The 20930-nt window shown below is 41.2% G+C and overlaps 1 protein-coding gene across 4 annotated transcripts; it reads left to right on the top strand.

The window, feature by feature from the left end:
- The first annotated feature begins 183 nt into the window (after positions 1–183).
- On the top strand, positions 184–18963 carry ZNF45 (zinc finger protein 45). Of its 4 annotated transcripts, XM_041743929.1 has the most exons (7): positions 328–367; positions 1602–1643; positions 3156–3237; positions 8383–8430; positions 11925–12051; positions 13055–13150; positions 15233–18962. In XM_041743929.1, the coding sequence occupies exons 4-7, from the start codon at positions 8416–8418 to the stop codon at positions 17056–17058; spliced, it is 2064 nt and encodes a 687-aa protein (XP_041599863.1). In that variant the 5' UTR covers positions 328–367; positions 1602–1643; positions 3156–3237; positions 8383–8415; the 3' UTR covers positions 17059–18962. The 4 variants fall into 4 exon arrangements, with proteins under 4 accessions (XP_041599862.1, XP_041599864.1, XP_041599863.1 ...); XM_041743928.1 differs by lacking the exon at positions 1602–1643 and having other exon boundaries at positions 184–367; XM_041743931.1 differs by lacking the exons at positions 328–367; positions 1602–1643; positions 3156–3237 and adding exons at positions 6552–6712; positions 6803–6869 and having other exon boundaries at positions 15233–18963.
- The last annotated feature ends 1967 nt before the right edge of the window (positions 18964–20930 follow it).

The raw sequence follows: 20930 nt of genomic DNA, 5'->3' as shown, positions 1-20930 counted from the left end.
AAGGCAAATTGCAGGTAGGCAGGAAGCTCACGCATACAGAGGATTCTGGGACATGTAGTCCAGTCGCTTTCAGGCATTGGGGCACTTCCGCTACCGGAGAGCGCAAATCTATTTGCTGTGCTGAAGAAATAGAATATAATACAGTGCTCTGCGTGTTCGGAGGCATTTCGGCCCCCGGACGACAAGAATGCAAACCCCTTTCCTTTCGTGGACTCCAGGAAATTGGATTCAGGCCGTCTCGAGGTGCGGGACAGCGACTCGGGGTCCTCTGGGGGATGCTGGGAAATGTAGTCCAGGAGCCCCGCGTAGTCGGAGGTATTTCCGCTGCGGAAGGTTAAGATCGCGGCCTTCGGTCTCTTTCTGGGAGGTGAGTGATCCCCGGGACCCCGCGACCTCTTTTAAGTTTTTGGTCTGGCCGTGGGATCCGGCGCGCCGGGCCCTGGGTGACAGGGAGGGAAAGTCTCGGCCGGTGGCAGCGAGATTGAGGGACGGGGCGGCCGCTTGCCTTCCCCTCGCCCGAGTCCTTCGGAGCGGTTCGGGAGGCGGACCCGGCTCCGCGGAGGTCGAGGGTCTCGGGGCTCTTGCTGCCCAGCTTGCCGTCCCCTCACCTTCCACACGCGCCGTCACTTCTGCAACTTAATCTTTCTGTGCCTCAGTTCCTTTTTCTGGAAAGGGATATTACCTACCGCATACATTTGCCTTGGGAATTAACGGTATAGGACAAGTGAAATGTTGAGGACAGTTGAGACGTGTGTCATCATCAGAAAAGTTACCTCTCTGCAGCCTCTTCCAAGTACCGCTGGCTATTCTCAGTGCAGAAAGGGGCTGTGCCTGGACTACTTCTGGTTCTTTTTTTAGAGAAAGAGAGCATCAGCCATAGATACCTTCTGTGGTTTTTCTAGGGCCACAGACAGGATTGTAGTATCTCAGACTCCTTTCTTCCTCCTGTCCTGATTCCTTTTTTTTTTTTTTTAAGATTTTATTTATTTATTCATAAGAGACACAGAGAGAGAGGCAGAGACACAGGCAGAGGGAGAAGCAGGCTCCCCATAGGGAGCCCGATGTGGGACTAATCCCAGGACCCTGGGATCAGGACCTGAGCTGAAAGAAGATGCTCAACCACTGAGCCGCCTGGGCGCCCCCTGTCCTGACTTCTGAAAGAGGGCTCCTGGCAGCAGAGCCCCACTGTGACTGTACTTAGGCTTTTGTCTTCCTTTTCTGCGGTGGTAGAGGTATTTCATTCATTAGCAAATGTTAAATAATTGGGGAAATATGTAGAATAGGTACAGGGCAGGAGTGATAGTCGTAATGTTTACAACCTTGAGTGCTAAGCATCGTCCTGAGGGTTTTATAACAATGAACATTTCTAGTCTTCACAAAGCCCTGTGAGGTGAATACTGTTACCGCCTCTGTTTTACAGGTGGAGGCAAAGGAGCAAAAGTTACATGTTCTATGTTACAGTGCTAGTGGATGAAGTGGATTTGAGTCCAGGGTGTGTGTTCTTTATGTGTGTGCGTATCCCTGGTCCCAAAGTTTAAAGTCCCCAAATTGGAATTAGGAAACATAATAGAAAAATAAACTGTATAAATATTTAACCATAGGAAACTGGCTGCAGAGGAGTGATTTGGGATCAAATTATGGAGGTAGGTTGGAATTTTTATTGTAGAGTAGTTTGTTTTTTTAAAGATTTTATTAATTTATTCATGAGAGACACAGAGAGAGAGGCAGAGACATATACAGAGGGAGAAGCAGACTCCCCATGGAGAGCTTGATGCGGGGCTCCATCCCAGGACCCTGGGATCACAATCTGAGCCAAAGGCAGATGCTCAACCACTGAACCACCCAGGTGCCCCTATTGTAGAATATTTTGAAAGCAGGATTCATGAGTCTGGAGTTCTTTATACAATTTTGGAAGCATTCTCTTTATTTTATTTCAGATAATATAATTCTCTTCCCATTATGGAAGATATACACACTCATTGTAGAGAATTCAGAAAATACAGAAATATATATAAAAAAAAGCATTCAGAATAACTGCTAATACTAGAATATAGATGGTTTAAATGTGTATTTATTTATTTTATGACATTCTTCTCTCAATATTCATAGTTCCTCCCTAAATTCTTTGCTGTAGAAGTTTCCATACGTATCTAAAATAAAATGTAATGAACTCCTTTGTAACAATCACCCTGATTTAATCATTGCTAATTTTGTTGCTTCTCTACTCTCCATATATTTATTTCTCCTATTTTAAAAGCTTTTATTTATTTATTATTTATTTTAGAGAGAGGGAGTGAGAACCAGCAGGGGGCAGAGTAGAGGGAGGGAGAGATTCTCTAGCAGATGCTATGCTAAGTGCAGATCTGATATGGGACTCGATCCCAGGACCCTGAGATTGTGACCTGAGCAGAAACCGAGAGTTGAACACTTAAACAGACTGAGCCATCCAAGCGCCCCTATCCTTGAGTATTTTTATTTTATTTTAATTTATTTGAGAGAGCATGTGAGAGCACATGAGAGAGCAGGAATAAATGAGAGGGAGGGGCAGAGGGAGAGGGAGAAGGAAGGGCAGGCAGCCCATGTGGAGCTCTATCCCAGGATCATGACTTGAGCCAATGGCAGACACTTAGCTAACTTAGCCATGCAGGTGCCCTTCTCCTTGACTATTTTAAAGCAAACCCAAGATGTTGAGTTGGTGGGACTGAAAAACTATCACAAGTTGTTTATCTGTGAAAACCAGTGGAAAGGAGATTGTGTTAATATGTCAGGACTAGTGTAACAAAATACCCTAATCCTTGGGTGTCTAGATTTCCTCTCGCTAGACATCAATCAGATTGGCTTAGGGCCCACCCTAAAGAACTTATTTTAAGTTAATCACCTCTTTAAATGCCCTGTGTCCAAATATAATCACAGTCGAGGAACTGGGGTTTAGAACTTCAACATAAAAGTTTTAGGGGGGTCATAATTCAGTCCATCACAGAGATGTTGGCAGCAACTCTAAGGTTTTCACTCTTGGGAACTAGAAGAATGTTACTCATAGGAGAAAGTTAGAAAGAGTTGCAATTAGGCAAGATGATGGATTGTCTTTCCTCCTTTGGAGTTGCTCTTGCCACTGGCATATAACTGATTTCTTTTGTCTCTCCTGTTGGCTGCAGGGACCACTGTTTCCTGGACCTCATCATATTCTTTTTAGAGTGCCTAGCAGCAACCAAGGGGTTGGCCAAGAAGAGTTATTCAGTAAGTGGGATTCGTGTAGCTCTCCAAAAGGGAGCCACAGCCTGGGATGAGGGAGCAAAATAGATAATTCTAATAGAAGATAACATCTAGGGCAGCCCCAGTGGCGCAGCGGTTTAGCGCCGCCTGCAGCCCAGGGCGTGATCCTGGAGACCCTGGATCGAGTCCCATGTCGGGCTCTCTGCATGGAGCCTGCTTCTCCCTCTGCCTGTGTCTCTGCCTCTCATTCTCTCTCTGTGTTTCTATGAATAAATAAAATCTTAAAAAAAAAAAAAAAGAAGATAACATCTACATTCATTGTCTTTTATCTCACATGTGGTGGACTGCAGATTATACCAATGTTTTCAGAGTATTCAGAGGTTGATGTACAATTACGCATAATATGTCATGATCTAAAACAAATCTCCATAAAAACAAGTTGATGCTGATGTTTCATTTTTTTGCTTATTGCATGGAGGTCATAATGGGAATGATGAGAAGAGCTAACTTGTTGGGCACCTCTAACAACCTGGAGAAGTTCCAATGCTTTACATGTACTCATATATTTATTTTTCATAACAATGCTATTATTGTTCGCCTTTTAAAAAGGAAGAGATAGGGGTGCCTGGGTGTCTCTGTGGTTGAGCATCTGCCTTTGGCTTAGGTCTGATCCCAGGATCCAATCCCTGCATTAGGCTCCCCACAGGGAGTCTGCTTCTCCCTCGCATGTGTCTCTGCCTCTCTCTGTGTGTCTCTTATGAATAAATAAATAAAATATTTTTAAAAATAAAATAAAATAAAAATAAGGAAGAGACAGGGGCGCCTGGGTGGCTCTGTGGTTGAACATCTGCCTTTGGCTCAGGTCTGATCCCAGGGTCCTAGGATCCAATCCCCGTATCAGGCTCCCCACAGGAGCCTGCTTCTTCCTCTGCCTATGTCTCTGCCTCTCTCTCTTCTTTTCTTTAAAAGAAAAAAAAAGAAAGACCGGCAGAGACAAATGACTGTTGGCACAGTTAGCGGGGTGCAGAACAGGATTGAACTTGAGCATTTGAAACCTGGCTCTAGCACTCTTCCACTGGATGACCTTGGGCAAATTATTTAACTTGTCTGTTCTTCAGTTTTCCTACCTGTCCAGGTAGGGCTCTCAGTACCTACCTCCTAAAATTTTTATGAAGATTAAAAGATGTGCTATGGGGCAGCCCAGGTGGCTCAGCGGTTTAGCGCCGCCTTTGGCCCAGGGTGTGATCCTGGAGATCCAGAATCAAGTCCCACGTCGGGGTCCCTGCGTGGACCCTGCTTCTTCCTCTGCCGGTGTCTCTGCCTTTCTCTCTGCCTCTGTCTCTCATGAATAAATAAATAAAATCTTTTTTTTTTTTTTTAAGAGATATGCTATATAAAGTGCTTGAAGTAGGGCTGCCTGGGTGACTCAGTCTGTTAAGCCTTTGCCTTCAGCTTGCGTGATAATCCTGGGGTCCTGGGATCGGGCCCTGAGTTGGGCTTCCTACTCAGTGGGGAACCTGCTTCTCCCTCTGCCCCTCACCCCTCTCGTGTTCTCTCTCTCACTCTGTCTCAAATAAATAAATAAAATCTTTTTTAAAAATAGAGTGCATGAGATAGTGCCTGGCACGTTGTTAATCATCTATGTATTATAGACTAAAGTTGTCCTTTTCCTGTTATGGGTGGCTATGAGACAGGAAAAATGTAGCAAGTTATTAAAACAGCAGAAGATTTTAAGGTATTCTTTTTTGTTTCACCTGCCTGCTGTTTTCACTGCTTCAATTCTATCATTCAGTTGAAAAATTAATAGTTTCAGTAATAGCCATTGGTTAAATGTAGAACTAAGGCTGATTTGCTGTCCTTTGAACCCAGAGAGTCTCTGAGGTGTGGTTGTATGGTCTCTATTGCTTTAAAAAGGTTCAAGTCATCACTATCCAATATGGTAGCCATCAGGCACATGTGACAAATGAGCACTTGAAATATGGCTAGTGCTAATTGAGATGTACTGTGAGTGTAAGACACACAATGGATTTCAAAGACTAGTATGACAAAAAGGAATGTAACATCTCTCAGTAATTTTTATGTTGATTGCAGGTTGAATTGGTATTATTTTGGATATATGGGGTTAAATAAGAAATATATATATTTTAAAGATTTTATTTATTTATTCATGAATGACTCAGAGAGGCAGAGACATAGCCAGAGGAAGAAGCAAGCTCCCTGTGGGGAGCCTGATGCAGGGATTTGATCCTAGGACCCCGGGATCGCAACCTGAGCCAAAGGCAGACTCTCAACCGCTGAGCCACCCAGGTGCCTGAAAACCTCAAGTTTTTAGTCTGTCTGAAAATATCTGCAGGGTAGGTTAATTCATCAAGACACTGACACTGCTTGGGTGTCTCCTGAGCAGTTTCTGTTACACAACATACTGTTTCAGGTGCTTGAGATATAAAGCTGAGTAGTATTAATTACAAGATTGATTTACCAATTATCCCCCCTTTCTCCAGAGGTGATGAAGAGCTCTCCCTGCAGAACACTCTTACTGAGCAGAAATCATAGGATAAATAAGAGTCAGAAAAAAATGAATCATAAATCCCAAAAGAGTATTTCTTCCAAGATTGGGAAGCTTTCCATTGCCCTTTTCAATATGAGGGTTCTTTTATCTAAAGATGGAGAAATAACTAATAGTAATGAACTAATAAGTAATAAATTAACCAACAATTAACCAACAATAATCCCTTAGCCTGAGTATTGTATTGTTTCTACCCTCCTGAGAATCAGAATCCTAGTATGAGAGCAACAAGGAGAACATGTATTCAGGCCACCAGTGTGGTTGGGCAGGTCGCTCACTGCCCAGGGCTTTCAGCTGGAGGGAGTGTGGTCTCTGGAATCTTGCCCACACTCAACTTGTCAAGCAATATGCAGCTGCAGCCACCCCGAGGAAAGGGTTCCTTGGCTATTCCTTGTAAAGCAGCCATACAGGTAACTTGTATTGAATATTTAAGCTGCTGGACATTGTCCTACATGTTTGACATACAGTCACTTAGACCTACTACCCTTCCCCTGAGGTTGGTAATATTATTGTTGTCATTCTCATTATTATCTCCCAATTTATATATTGGAATTAGACACAAAGTATTAGCAAGTTGGGAATGCCAGGATTCACAACCTGGTGGTCTGATTCCAGAGCCTACACCCTTCACAATTCTATTCTTTTCTCCCTGAAGCAGATCCTTTGGCTTTAGAGTTCTCTCCCTGGTTCTGTGTCTATCATTCCTGGTCCTCAGCTCTTGTTTCTCCTTCTCTGAGACCCCAGAGTCCCATCTGCATATTTGTGTCTTTAGAAGCAACAGAGAGGCAAGATCTAGAATACCGATTCCAGTGTGAGAGCTGGATTCCAATTCCACCCATGTGTCGTGACCTCACCAAGTCCCAGCTTCCTCATCTCTTAAATAGGAACAACAGTCCTCATCATCATTGATTGAGAACTTCCTACAAATGCCAGGTATAGTGCCGGGGCATTGCATGGATTAGCTCATTTATTCCCCCACAGTAATCCTATGACTGAAATTCTGTCATTATCTCCTTGTTATAGCTGAGAACAGAGGTGTAGGTGATTGGATCAGAGTCACACAACTAATACCACAGTAGCTTCTTCACAAGTAAGTGGGCAGGACCTTCTGGAAACTGTGTGCCCTGTGCTTTGTGAGGCCCCTGACACATACTTGGTGCTCACTGAATGCCAACTGTGTTGCTGTTTTTGTTGTTTTTAATCACTTCCTATGATTACTGTAGCTTGTTAGTCTGAATGAAAAACTGATTACCCAACTTACGGGTAAATAAATCTGGCCGCATCACAGGTTTTTATTAATTTTTCTTCATCTTCATGATAGAGTCTTTTCAATGCCCTGCTGTTAACAGAGTAGTTTGGGCAAGATTATATATCTTTTAAAAAAACAGTTGCCTGTGAAAAACAACAACAATGACAAAACCCACAGTTGTCCGTATAGTTAAATTGACAGAGAGAGAAAGTAGAATATTGACTATTGGGGGCTGAGGAGAAGAGTTATGGGGAGCTGTTGTTTTATGGGTATAGAGTTTTAGTTGGGGATGGCGAAAAAGTTCTGGAGATGGATGGTAGTGATGATCGCACAGCAGTAGGAATGCACTTAAGTGTAATGAACTGTACACTTACAAATGGTTAAAAGGGTAAATTTTATGTTTATTTTACACATGAAAACAAGTCATCCTTGTAACCTTAAATATTACTGCAAAGGCATCACGTTCAGTATGACAGACCAGAGAGAATAACATATTTCAGAAGTTAAAGGTGATTTTCATATGATGGAGTGATGGTCTCTAAAGCCTTCATAGATAAAAACCATTTTATGAAAAAAAAACATTTATGAGGACAGGTTTTATGTTAGTGAATATTATGTGCTTTTCTACAGCTACTAAGAAATAAGATATCCTGAAAGTGTTCTGTGTGCTCTCTGCCTTCTGATTTCATTCTGAAAACCATCCTATGAAGTAGACATTGCTAATCCCTCCATTTCTACAGATGAAAGAATTGAGGCATGGAGATTTTTAAAGATTTTATTTATTTATTCGTAAGAGACGCAGAGAAAGAGGCAGAGACATAGGTAGAGGGAGAAGCAGGCTCCCTGCAAGGAGCCCAGTGTGGGACTCAAACCTGGACCCTGGATTCACGCCCTGAGCCAAAAGCAGACACTCAACTGCTGCGCCACTTATGTGTCCCTGAGACACAGAAATATCAACAATTTGTCAGAAGATTTCACAACAAATAAGCAGCAGTACCATAGACCTAAAACATTTGGCCCTAGAGATTACTCTTTCAACCCGGGTACTTTGTATGTTAACCCTCCCTAGAATCAGATTCCTACCCTAAAAGCAACAAGGAGAACTTGAGTTAGAACCACCATATGTAGTTGGGCAGGTCGTTCACTGTGTAGAGGCTCTCCGCTGAAGGGGTCAGTGGTCTCAGGAATCCACCCCATGCTCTGCTCATCAAGCCCCATGAAAAGGGCACCATTGATATTTTGTGTAAAGCATGAAATACGGGTAATGAGTATACGTTAGCCATAACGGGTTAACAACAGTCTTGGCTCTACTCTGATCGCTTTCTTTTCTCCTTCCCCTTTCGTACCTTCTCAGGACTCAGCCCTTCCCTGGAAGGAGAAGAACAGAATGACCAAATTCAAGGTGAGTTGGGCTTCCTTTCCAGATTTTAAACCGTTGTTTCATTTCTCAGTGACTAGATGCATTCTTGAAAATGATTAAACAGAATAGTAAGCATTTCAAAACTCTTCTGTTACCAGAGGATCACGACTTTTTATTTTAGTGTAGTTTAATTATTGTTATTTTATTTTATCACCTTTTATAGTTTCATAAATAAAATAGAGGAGAAAAGTGAATAGCAGTTACGACAAACCTCCTCCCACTTTACTATTGTTTTCCTTATTATAAAAAGTTTTCATTTTCCCACATTCTTTCCTTCATATGCATTCATAACTATATATTTGTAATAGTTCTATAGTTAAAATTTTCAGGGGATCCCTGGGTGGCTCAGCGATTTAGCTCCTGCCTTTGGCCCAGGGCGTGATCCTGGAGACCTGGGATCGAGTCCCGCGTCGGGCTCCCTGCATGGAGCCTGCTTCTCCCTCTGCCTGTGTCTCTGCCTCTCTCTCCCTCTCTCTGTGTATCTCATGAATAAATAAATAAAGAACATTAAAAAAATAAAATCTGGTTAAAATTTTCAAATTATGCCTTTCCTAATTAATTGATATTCTATTCCCTACATATTTAATGGCTACATCATATTCCCTTGAATTGATGTACTCTATGGATGTGTCTAACTTTTGCCCCATTCGTAGACATTTAGGTAATTTAGAATTTTTACTGTGTTGAACATTGTTGTAACAAGCACCAGGTGTTGCAAGGAAATGTTGAATCACTATATAGTACACTTGAAATTAATATTACACTGTATTTTAACTAACTGGAGTTTAAATAAAAGCTTAAAAAATAATAAAACCCAGGATGCCTGGGTGGCTCAGTGGTTGAGGGTCTCCCTTTGGCTCAGGTCATGATCCTGGGGTCCTGGGATCAAGTGCTACATCGGGCTCCCCATAGGGAGCCTGCTTCTCCCTCTGCTTGGTTCTTGCCTCTCTCTCTGTGTCTCTCACGAATAAATATTATCTTAAAAAAACAAATAATAAAACCATCACTCATCACATCATGTGCCCTCCTTAATGGCTAGTAAGCACTGGGTATTATACGCAACTGATAAATTATTTAACACTGCATCTGAACCTAATGTTGTACTACCGTATGTTAGCTAATTGAATTTAAATTAAAAAATAGTGAAGAAAAAAATAAAACCAGGAAAGTGAAATAGTAACAAATTCTGTTTTTGACATAATTTTAAAAATATATTTTACTAACAGTTTTCCTAACAACCATTTTCCTTAAAAAGGAATTTGGAGGAGTTTGCTATTCTTTGTTCTTAATGTTTTAGGAATCGAAATAAAAAAAGTACACTTGATATGCAGTATCTTGGGGATTTTGTACATAGAACACTCTGATATGGCATAATGCCATCAGGTATAGTAGATGTATCACAGAGAGAGAATATTCGTTCATATTTTCCCATAAGAAAACTAGAGTCTTTTAAAAAAATATTTATTTATTTTAGAAAGAGCAGGAGGGGCAGAGGAAGAGGGAGAAAGAGAATCTCAAGCAGATGCTACAGTGAGTGGGGAGCCAGACACAGGGCTCAATCTCACGACCCTGAGATCATGATCTGAGCCACAGCCAAGAGTCAGATGCTTAATTGACTGAGCCACCCAGGCACCCCCAAAGCTAGATTCTTTCTAACCTATGTCTCAGTCCTATCATGTGTGTGTTATTTACGGATATTTATTTATTTATTTAAAGATTTTATTTATTGGAGGGAGCAAGAGGGAGAGAGCAAGAGAGTGAACATGAGAGGCAGAGGGAGAGGAAGAAGCAGACTCCCCACTGAGCAGGGAGCCCGATGTGGGACTGGATCCCAGGACACTGAAATCATGACCTGAGTGAAAGGCAGACACTTAACCGGCTGAACCGCCCAGGCGCCCCTGATTTATATTTTTAATTTACATATTGATTTATTTTTATCAAAGTAATAATGTTCTTAATTTTAAAAGCCTAGTAGTTCAGGAAGACATACTGATGCTTTTCTTACTGCCTTTGGTTTCCCATCAACCTTAAGAGGCAGTCCTTGGTCATCCCTGCATGTTAACTACAAAGAAACAGGATTATAGCATGTTAGAAAACTCCAAAGGGTAAACTGATCCAAAAAGTCTCCTAGGAGTTTTACTTAGATAAAGAGGGAGGTGAGGGAAAATAATTTTTCTCAGGGACTTAGCCCTTTCTCTGTGCTTGGCTGCTATAGTACATGGAAGACATCGCAGACTACACTTCCTCTTGTTGGTCGCCCTTCAGTAACACCTTCTTTATGATCTCTGTTGCTCATTTAGGGCACCTGGCTGTGCAGGGCTCCAGTGAGGAACACACAATTTCCATATGAAAAATTATGACTGTATTGTACACCAGCAATTATTTTTTTAAAGACTTTGTTTATTCATGAGAGACACAGACAGAGGGAAGAGAAATAGGCAGAGGGAGAAGCAGGCTCCCTCTAGGGAGCTCAGTGTGGGACTTGATCCCAGGACTCTGGGATCACACCCTGAGTCGAAGACAGATATTCAACCTTTGAGCCACACAGGTCCCCCGTACATCAGCAATTCTTAAGCATGGGCAAATTTTGTCCCTAGGTAATGTCTGGAAACCTTTCTGGTGTCACAACTTGAGGGAGGCTTCAGCATCTAGCACATAGAAGCCGCGGATACTGCTAAACATCCTACAGTGCATGGGACAGCCCTTACCCCCCCCTACCCCCCCCCACAAAACAGTTAACCTCCATGTGAGTAGTGTCAAGGTTGAGAAACCATGATGTACACAAAGCTATATAAGAACAATAGCAAAATGTAGGTGGCAACACTTAAATAATATTTTAAAAAACAGCTCAAAGTCTCTAACAGAATTTTTAGAGTCATAAAATAAACCCCCAAGTAGAATATAAGCAAAGAATATTGACTGGCAACATACAAAAGAAATAAAGATGGCGAGTAGATAATATGATATATGAAAATATGATAGCTTGTTAATTATCAAGCAAGTACAAAATGAAAAATAAGTTGCTTTTTCAGATTACCTAGGACTTAAAACCACTGGTTATATTCAGTGTTGTATATGGTGTAGAGAATCAGGGCTACTCCTTATATTCTCTTGGGGGAGGGATAAAATATAGAAAAAGTTGAAAAGGAAACCTGCCATTCTACATAGTAATTTTGAAGTGGCATATTTGATATTGCCATTTTTCCTTCTTGGAAGTTATTCTAAGAAAATAATTAAGACAGGAAACTAATATTTATTTAAAAGTTGTTCTTTTTGGTATTTATTTTGGAAAGAAAAAATCTAACGTGATATGGTATGTATTATTTGAAATGTTTATTTTTATTGTAGTAAAATTGACTTTGGTCTCTTAGACTCAGGAACTACTTCCTATATACATCCTTTTCAGTTTTCTCGGTGCTCTTTCTCCCAGTGGCCACCAGGTACAAGACTGAGGTTGCATGTTCTTGGTGTTACAGGAGATGGTGACGTTCAAGGACGTGGCCGTGATCTTCACGGAGGAGGAGCTGGGGCTGCTGGACCCTGCCCAGAGGAAGCTGTATGGAGATGTGATGCTTGAGAACTTCAGGAACCTGCTCTCTGTGGGTGAGGACAGGCGCTCTGTGAACTTTACCCTGTGGTGTTTATTGTATCTTTGGATGTGTGGGGCTTTGGAGCTCTTGAATTGGATGGCATTTTTTCTGGTCTTTCTCTCTTCGTTAGTGTGTTTTGTAAATGAGCCATAAATTGACACTATGACCACCTCTGTATGCATTTTTGGCCTTTCTCTCTCTCTCTTTTAAAAAAATTTATTTATTTATTTGAGACAGAGGGGGAGAGAGAGAAGCACAAATCGGGAGGAGCAGAGGCAGGAGAGAAGTAGGCATACTCCTCACTGAGCACAGAGCCTAATACAGGGCTCCATCCCAGGACCCTGAGATTATGATCTGAACTGAGAACAGATGCCTAACCAACTGAGCCACCCAGGTGCCCTTTTTGGCCTTTCTTAAGTTGTGGTCATCTCTAATTAGTGGGTAATGACACACATTTAGAGCATTACACCAACATTTTATTTTTTATTTTTGAGAGAGAATGAGAACTCACAAGCGGGGAAAGGAGCAGAGGGAGAGGCAGAGAGAGAATCCCAAGCAGACTCCATGCTCAGCACACAGGGCTCAATCTCATGACCCTGAGATCATAACCTGAGCTGAAATCAAGAGTTGGGTGCTTAAATGATTGAGCCACCCAGGTGCTCCTTGTACCAGCTTTGTGTAATGAAATAAAATAGAGTAGAAAATAATCAGAGCCCTTGGCAATAACTGCACATTGTGGCAGAAACTACAGCCTGTTGCTAAAAATCATGTGGGAAATAGTAGAAAGAGTCTGAAAGAAACAGACCTTTTTTTTTTTTCAATGATTTTTTTTTTCCAATGATTTACACTTATGTCTCTATATCCTGGATTTTTGCATAAAACGTAGTCCTCTGATGGGCTATTTGGAAGTCACTAGTTTTGATGTCCTAAAGATGCTGTGGTGAGAACCACATTTTTAGGTTAGTTATTTTAGTAATTTTTAGTAATTTTAAATGTGTGTCCTTGCCTTTTGACAGGGCATCAGCCCTTCACGCCAGATGTAATGCTCCAGTTAGAGAGGGGAGAAAAGCTTCGGATGGTGAAGACGGCAGCCTGGGGTCCCAGCGCCTCAGGTGAGAGCCAGGCGGCTGCATCGGCCATGCTTCTGGTTCCTCCATCACTCTGCCTCGCCACTCAGTGTCTCACCTGTGAATCCTGCAGCACTTTTCCACCCTCTCCCTCTCTGCATTTGCTACTTTTACAGTTGTTCTCCATTCAAAGTGATTCTTTTTTATGTGTGTTAGATCTTGTCCTCTGTTTCCATCTCCGGTAGCTTCTTATCTGCCTGAGAGTAAAAGCCACATACTTCAAGTGGCTCCTGATGTCCCACCTGCCTGCTCCTTGCTATTTCTCCACCCTTCTGCACATGTGACTTGTCACTTGCCCCCATGTCAGTCTGTCCCATCCAGTTTTGCCACTCTGCTTGCCACCCATGGCCCTGCCTCATCACCCTCTACTTGTTCTTCCTTCTGTCATGAGTGCTCTTTCTCTCTGTCATCCTCTCGGCCCCTCCTTTACTTCATGTAGGTTTCTTCTCAAATCATAACATCATAAGAAAGACCTCCCATGACCACTCTGTTCATGACCCCTTTTCTTCTTCCCCCGTTCTCCTTTCCTTACCCTGCCCAAGTGGTGTCTAGGCATTCATCACTACTTGGTGTCTAGGCATTCATCACTACTTAACCATGTTAACATATATTTTTGTTTATCTCACTATATTCCCACTAGAATATAATTATCAAGGGGGAAGAAGTTGTTTTCATTTTCTTTTTCTTTTTTTTAAAGATTTTTATTTATTCATGAGACACACAGAGACAGGCAGAGACATAGGCAGAGGGAGAAGCAGACTCCCTGCAGGAAGCCCACTGTGGAGCTTGATCCTGGGACCCTGGTATCACAACCTGACCCAAAGGCAGACGTTCAACTATTGAGCCACTCAGGTGCCCCAAAATTCTGTTTTTTTTATTGCTTTATCTTTAGTGTATAGAATAGACTTGGCAGAGGACAGACATGCTGTAAATACTTGTTGGCTGACTGAATGAGATAATCATGGTTTACATGGACTTTTTTTTTTTTTTTTTTTTTTAAGGAATTTTTTTTTTTTTTAATTTTATTTATTTATGATAGTCATACAGAGAGAAAGAGAGAGAGGCAGAGACACAGGCAGAGGGAGAAGCAGGCTCCATGCACCGGGAGCCTGATGTGGGACTCGATCCCGGGTCTCCAGGATCGCGCCCTGGGCCAAAGGCAGGCGCCAAACCGCTGCGCCACCCAGGGATCCCCATGGACTTTTTTCCATTAGTTATGGACATATTTAATGAGTGATAAACAGAAGTGTGATGAAGGCATAGACTAGAACAGCACCCGCTCCTCATGATTCTCTAATCTAATTCTAATTTATTAGGTGCTTTTGGATAAATGTAGGTATGTATCCAGAAAAAAAAAAAACACATCTAGGGCACATCTGGTTCCACCTGGGTGGAACTTTATTGCTGTGAGGTTTTAGAATAATTTATTGTACTATAAACCTTTTCTGACATTGCCATCCTGAAGACTATTTCCCAGTAAGAGGTGAAAGACCACTCCCTGCTTATACTCTGAATTTTAGGCACCTAGGTGATATGATGTGTTCTCCCAAAAACATGTCTCTTTCCAGCCAACCTAGTTCTTCAAGGCTTCTAACATGGAATAAACTTCCAATGAAATAGTTTCAAACAAAGGTTTTCAGCATTGCCTGGGGACACCTTCTGATCATCTGTCTATAAGGGTCTTACTAGACATTTTGAGCATTGGGTCAGATGTGCATCCAATAGGCAGAATTGTGGAAAGTATTTATCAGACACCTGCTTAGCAAAGAAGACAAGGCTTTTAGTAGGGGCAGCTTCTTCTTGGTAAAGACTCCCTAGGAAGTATTTTTCTTGATCTGCACCCACCTGCTCCTCACATGTAAAATTTAGTATGATTCTAAATGGATCTCATTAACATGTAGTGAATGGGAGCTGGGTGGACTGCCTCTTGGTTTTTGATGATGGAGTAAAATGGAATCTTCTCCTGATTCAAGATAAACCTTAGGGTCTGGGCCTAAGTTTCTAGCCTTAACATCTCTAAACAAAGTGTTTACATGCCTTATCTCTAAATTCTCTTTATCATTTTAGGAGACAAAAATCTAAATGACACGGAGACTCTTCAGGAAATTGGATTAAAGTACCTGCCACATGAAGAGCTGTTTTGCTCCCAAATCTGGCAACAGGTTACAAAGGAGTTAACCCTGTGCCAAGATCCCATGGTAAATATTCAAGGAAATGGCTGTCAGTTGGAGAAACAAGGTGATGCCCTCTATAAAGATGAGGAGTTGGGTAAAGGCTTTAATCAGAATTTACATCTTCAAGTTCACAAAGACCACAGGGGAGGAAAACCTTACCAGGGGGAGGAGTGTGAGAAAGGTTTCATTCATCACTCTCGTCTTCAAACTAACCAGACAGCCCATGTAGGAGAGAAGCCCTATAAATGTGAAAAATGTGAAAACACCTTCCGTCGGCTTTCAAGCCTCCAAGCCCATCAGAAGGTCCATAGCAGAGAGAAATCATATAAGTATGATATATCGTGTAAGGGTTTCAGACAGCGGTTGTATCTTCACCATCATCAGAGAGTCCCCACTGGAGAGAATCCACAGAAATATGAGGAATGTGGGAAGAACGTCAGGAAAAGCTCACATTGTCAAGCTTCTCCAATAGTCCACACATTAGAGAAACCTTATAAATGTGAGGAGTGTGGACTGAGCTTCAGTCAGAGTTCATATCTTCAAGTCCACCAGAGAGTCCACATGGGAAAGAAGCCTTATAGATGTGAAGAGTGTGGGAAGGGCTTCAGTTGGCGTTCACGACTGCAGGCTCATCAGCGAATCCACACTGGAGAGAAACCATACAAATGTGAGGCATGTGGCAAGGGCTTTAGTTATAGCTCACACCTTAACATTCATTGTAGAATCCACACAGGAGAGAAACCCTATAAATGTGAAGAGTGTGGAAAAGGCTTCAGTGTAGGTTCACACCTTCAGGCACATCAGGTAAGCCACACTGGAGAGAAACCTTACAAATGTGAGGAGTGTGGGAAGGGCTTCTGTCGGGCCTCAAATCTTCTGGACCATCAGAGAGGCCACACTGGAGAGAAACCATATCAGTGTGATGCATGTGGAAAGGGCTTTAGTCGTAGCTCAGATTTTAACATTCATTTTAGAGTCCACACAGGAGAGAAACCCTATAAATGTGAGGAATGTGGGAAAGGCTTCAGTCAAGCCTCAAATCTTCTGGCCCATCAAAGAGGCCACACCGGAGAAAAACCATACAAATGTGGTACATGTGGGAAGGGCTTCAGCCGGAGTTCAGACCTCAACGTTCATTGTAGAATCCACACCGGAGAGAAACCCTATAAATGCGAGAAGTGTGGTAAGGCCTTCAGTCAGTTCTCGAGTCTTCAGGTGCATCAGAGAGTCCACACAGGAGAGAAACCATATCAGTGTGCAGAGTGTGGGAAGGGCTTCAGTGTGGGTTCACAGCTTCAAGCCCATCAGAGGTGCCACACTGGGGAGAAACCATACCAATGTGAGGAGTGTGGGAAAGGATTCTGTCGGGCTTCAAATTTTCTGGCTCATCGTGGAGTCCACACAGGAGAGAAGCCATACCGGTGTGATGTGTGTGGTAAGCGTTTCAGACAGAGATCCTATCTTCAGGCCCACCAGAGGGTCCACACTGGAGAGAAACCGTACAAATGTGAGGAGTGTGGGAAGGTCTTCAGTTGGAGCTCCTACCTTCAAGCCCATCAGAGAGTTCACACTGGAGAAAAACCATACAAATGTGAGGAGTGTGGGAAGGGCTTCAGTTGGAGCTCAAGTCTTATAATTCACCAGCGAGTACATGCCGATGATGAGGGTGATAAGGACTTTCTCTCCCTGGAGAATTCACATAGGAAAGAAGCTCCATAAAATTATATGTTCTAATACCTCAAATGGGTGCTGAAACAGCCCAATGATCAGACCTGTCCTAGAAGACAAAGCATTGGCTTATAAAAGAGTCAGTATTTAGCCAGGGCTTGACATGTCAACAGTGGTTGAGTGGCCACACAGCAGGGAAGCCTCATGAGAGTGGCGACATAAGGACTTCATTCAGAACCTTGACATTTAGCAGATACTACACAAGAGGAGAGGCTTAGGAAGGACAGATCTGATCTGAAATTCACTGAAGGGCTGAGCTGGAAGTGCCAGGATTTCTTCCGTTAGAATACAAGCTCCAAGAGAATAGAGATTTGTTAACTGCCATATCTATTCAGTCTTCTTAGTGCCTAACACATGATAGGTATTTAATAATGTTAAATGAATGAAAAGGAGAACGGTCATGTTTGAAATTTTTATTCAGTTCTCTAAGAACTTCTATGAAATGTACTTAAACGACGAATTCTGCAAGGCTTGGAGGACATTTAAGTTAGACACATAGACTCATTTTCCCAACCCTGCAGGTCTGTGAACAAGTGTTTATCAACCTGCCAGTAGGTCCAAAAATCACTTCAGGGGGTTGCGACCAGCACTTTTGTATGCTAATACTTTATTGAGGTATAATTTGCAGACAGTAACACATGTAAATCTCAAGCTTATAGCTTCATGAATTTTGACAAATGTATACACTTATGTAATCATCACCAAGATCGATATATACAATATTTCTATTAAACCAGAATGTTTCCTTGTGTACATTTCTAGTTATTCCCACCTCCAGTGGCAACAAGTATGATTGCTATACCTCATATTAGTTAAGTCTGTTTTCTTGAGCTTCATGTGGGTTCAGTATGCGTTCTTTTATGTCTGGATTCTTTTGATCAAAATATATGATCATTTTAGTAGGTTGAGGGAAAGTAAAACACAAAATTCAGTATCCATTCATGCTAAAAATTCCTCAGTGAGATACAAGGCATCTATGCAAAGTCTACAATCTACCGTTCTTTGTAAAAGTATTATTAAGGAATAGTTTGTATACACTAAAATCGACTCGTATCATTCTGTGTTTTGGCAAATGCTTACTATTGTATTATTACCACCATAATCAAGACGTTTTACACTTCCAGGATCCCTTGCCTTGAAATTCCTTCCTAGTCTCATAGTCAACCCCTCTCCTTGTCACCTCTCCCTGCCTTTGGCAACCATCTACCTGTTTTCTGTCTGCATAGTTGTCCAGAATGTCCTAAAATGGAATCACACAGTGTATAATCCTTGGAGCCTGGCTTCTTTCACTTTATGCTTCTGAGATTCATCAGTCTTGATGTGTAGATCATAGTCATTTTATTGCTGATTGGTATTCTAGTATGGACATACTAAGTTTGGTTTATTTATTTATGAATTCAAGGATATTTGAGTTTCCAGTTGTTAGTGATCATGAAGAAAACAGTGATAAATATTTACATACAGGTCTGTGTGCCAACACAAGTTTCTTTGTCTTGGTAAACACTGAAGAGTAGGATTGTATAGTATGTTTAACTGTATGGAAAGCTAACAACCCTAAAAGGTTATACCAGTTTGCATTCCCACCATCAATGCATGTCAGGGTTTTGTTTTGTTTTTACCATTTTAGTAGGTATATAGTGGCACCTCACTTTGGTTTTAATTTGCATGTCCCTAAAACTATGTAGAGTATCTTTTATATTCTTTTATATCTGAATGTGTCTTAAGTGTATATCTGTTTTCTTTGGGGAACTGTTGTCTTGTTCTTGTTTTTTGGGAGTTTATATGTTCTGGACATATGTCCTTTGTCAGTTACATGTTTTGCAAATATTTTATCTCTGTGTATTTTGTATTTTTAATCCCATTCTCAGTATTTTTCATAGAGCAGAAATTTTGTTTTTGACAAAGTTCAGTTTTCATTTTCCATGGATTGTGCTTTTGGTTTCGTATCTAAGAACTCTACCTAATCCAAGGTCACAAAGATTTTTCCCCTCCTTTTTTATCTGAAAGTTTTATGGTTTCAGGCTTTACATTTAGATCTATGATCCATGTGAGTTTGTCTTCTAAAGTGTAAGGTCAAAGGCCATTTCTTTTGGCCTGTAAGCATCCAGTGAATTATCCTTTTCACATCAAATTTCTGTTGGCCCTTATGGAAAATCTATTGATCATATATGTGTTGGTCTTTCTCTGGCCTCTGCGTAGTTCCATTAATCTGTGTGTCTATCATTTTACCAATATGTAGCCTTGTATAATACGTTTTGAGATGAGATGGTATGAGTTTTCCAATTCCACTCTTTTCAAAATATTTTGGCTACCTTAATTTGTTTACTTTTTTCATAATTTTTAGAATAAGCTTTGTGATTTTTAAAAATAAACTAATTGCTGGAAATTTTATTGGGTTTGCATTGAAAAATATATATAGATGACTTTAGGGAGACTTAGCTTCTTAGCAATATTGAATATTCTAAGTCACAGACACATAGTATCTATTTGTGTAGGACCCTTCTAATTTCTTTTATCAGCAATTTGTAGTTTTCAGCACATAGATCCTGCACATATTTTATTAGCTTTATACCTAAGTACTCTGCGTTTTTTGGTATTAAATTAAATACTCTTTTTCAAATTTCAACTTCCAATTGTTTATTGCTAGTATATAAAAATGCAGTTGATTGTTTTATGTATCCTATAATCTTGCCAAACTTGCATATTAGTTAAAGTAGCTGTTCTATATAGATTCTTTGGGATTTTCTGTGTAGATAATCATGTCATTGCAGAAAGTTTTATTTTTCTATGACAGTTGATGTACATATTACAACAACTTCACTGTGATGTAAGGAAGCAGCCCCACCAATGTTAGATTTGGGTGACAAAACTCATGATGGTAGTCCTTTGGGATGATCAGAGGTGGAGGAGGTAGCTGTCCAGGAGAAGGTCCAGAACAGAAAGAATGGTCAATGTTCAGATGTTTTATACAGTGGAAGTCCTCCCTGAACAAAGTTTAAAAAATGGTGGGAGGTTGTACTTTGGAAGTGATAGGTGAACCTTATCAGAATTGTGAAGAGACAGTGGACATGGATAGGTGATGAAGCTTTTAAGTTGCTGACATTAAATCAGATGTCCAGGTTTCTTTCTTTCTTCTTCACAATCCACTCCTGACATTTGGTCTAGCAGGGCAACCTTCCAGGTATTCCTGTAAATAAACTGGTACTCGAGAGGGCACATTTGCAAAGTTGACCCAAAATAATTAGGTTTACAGTTATTATTATAGCTTTATGAAAGATAATGTGGGGCCAGATAATAAAAATCCAGGTAGAATAAGGATCCAAGAGAAGAAATCAATGGGGATTCAAGAAATCTCATGAAGTATTTTAGTAACTTGGCAAAATCATTGACTATTTTGGTTTGTTGTTTTATCTATTGAACTGTTACAGACTTTTCCTATATTATTGACCTATATACAGCCAGAGGTTCCCTACAAGGATCTACTTTGAGATGCCAATGGAATATGTTGTAAACTCCTACAGAACTTTCTCTCATATTAAAGGTTTCTAAATCTTGGGTTTTTTGATATATGTGGTCTGCCAGGAGTTGTGACATTGTCTGGCTGGCTTTTAGGTACTAAGGCTGTGCTACAGAACTGAAAAGACCTAGACTTGTACCTATTATACCAAAAATTATGAGTGAGGCCTAATTTATAAGAGATTTGGGCGTGCCTGGGTGGCTCAGTTGGTTGAGTATCTGCCTTCGGTTCAGGTCATGATCCCAGGACCCTGGGAGTTCCTGGGATTAAGTCCCACATTGGGCTCCTTACTCAGTGGAGAGCCTGCTCTCCCTCTCTCTCTGCAGCTCCCCTTGCTTGTCTGTCT

This window comes from Vulpes lagopus, chromosome 2, assembly GCF_018345385.1.
Source record: "Vulpes lagopus strain Blue_001 chromosome 2, ASM1834538v1, whole genome shotgun sequence".
Lineage (NCBI taxonomy): Eukaryota > Metazoa > Chordata > Mammalia > Carnivora > Canidae > Vulpes > Vulpes lagopus.
This window is presented reverse-complemented; position numbering and strand designations above follow the sequence as displayed.

What these genes read in the sequence shown, in the direction of transcription:
- ZNF45 (XM_041743931.1), top strand. An exon ending in CAGGAACCTGCTCTCTGTGG is followed by an intron (nt 12,052 to 13,054) that starts GTGAGGACAGGC and finishes GCCTTTTGACAG; the next exon opens with GGCATCAGCCCTTCACGCCA. An exon ending in CTGGGGTCCCAGCGCCTCAG is followed by an intron (nt 13,151 to 15,232) that starts GTGAGAGCCAGG and finishes TTATCATTTTAG; the next exon opens with GAGACAAAAATCTAAATGAC.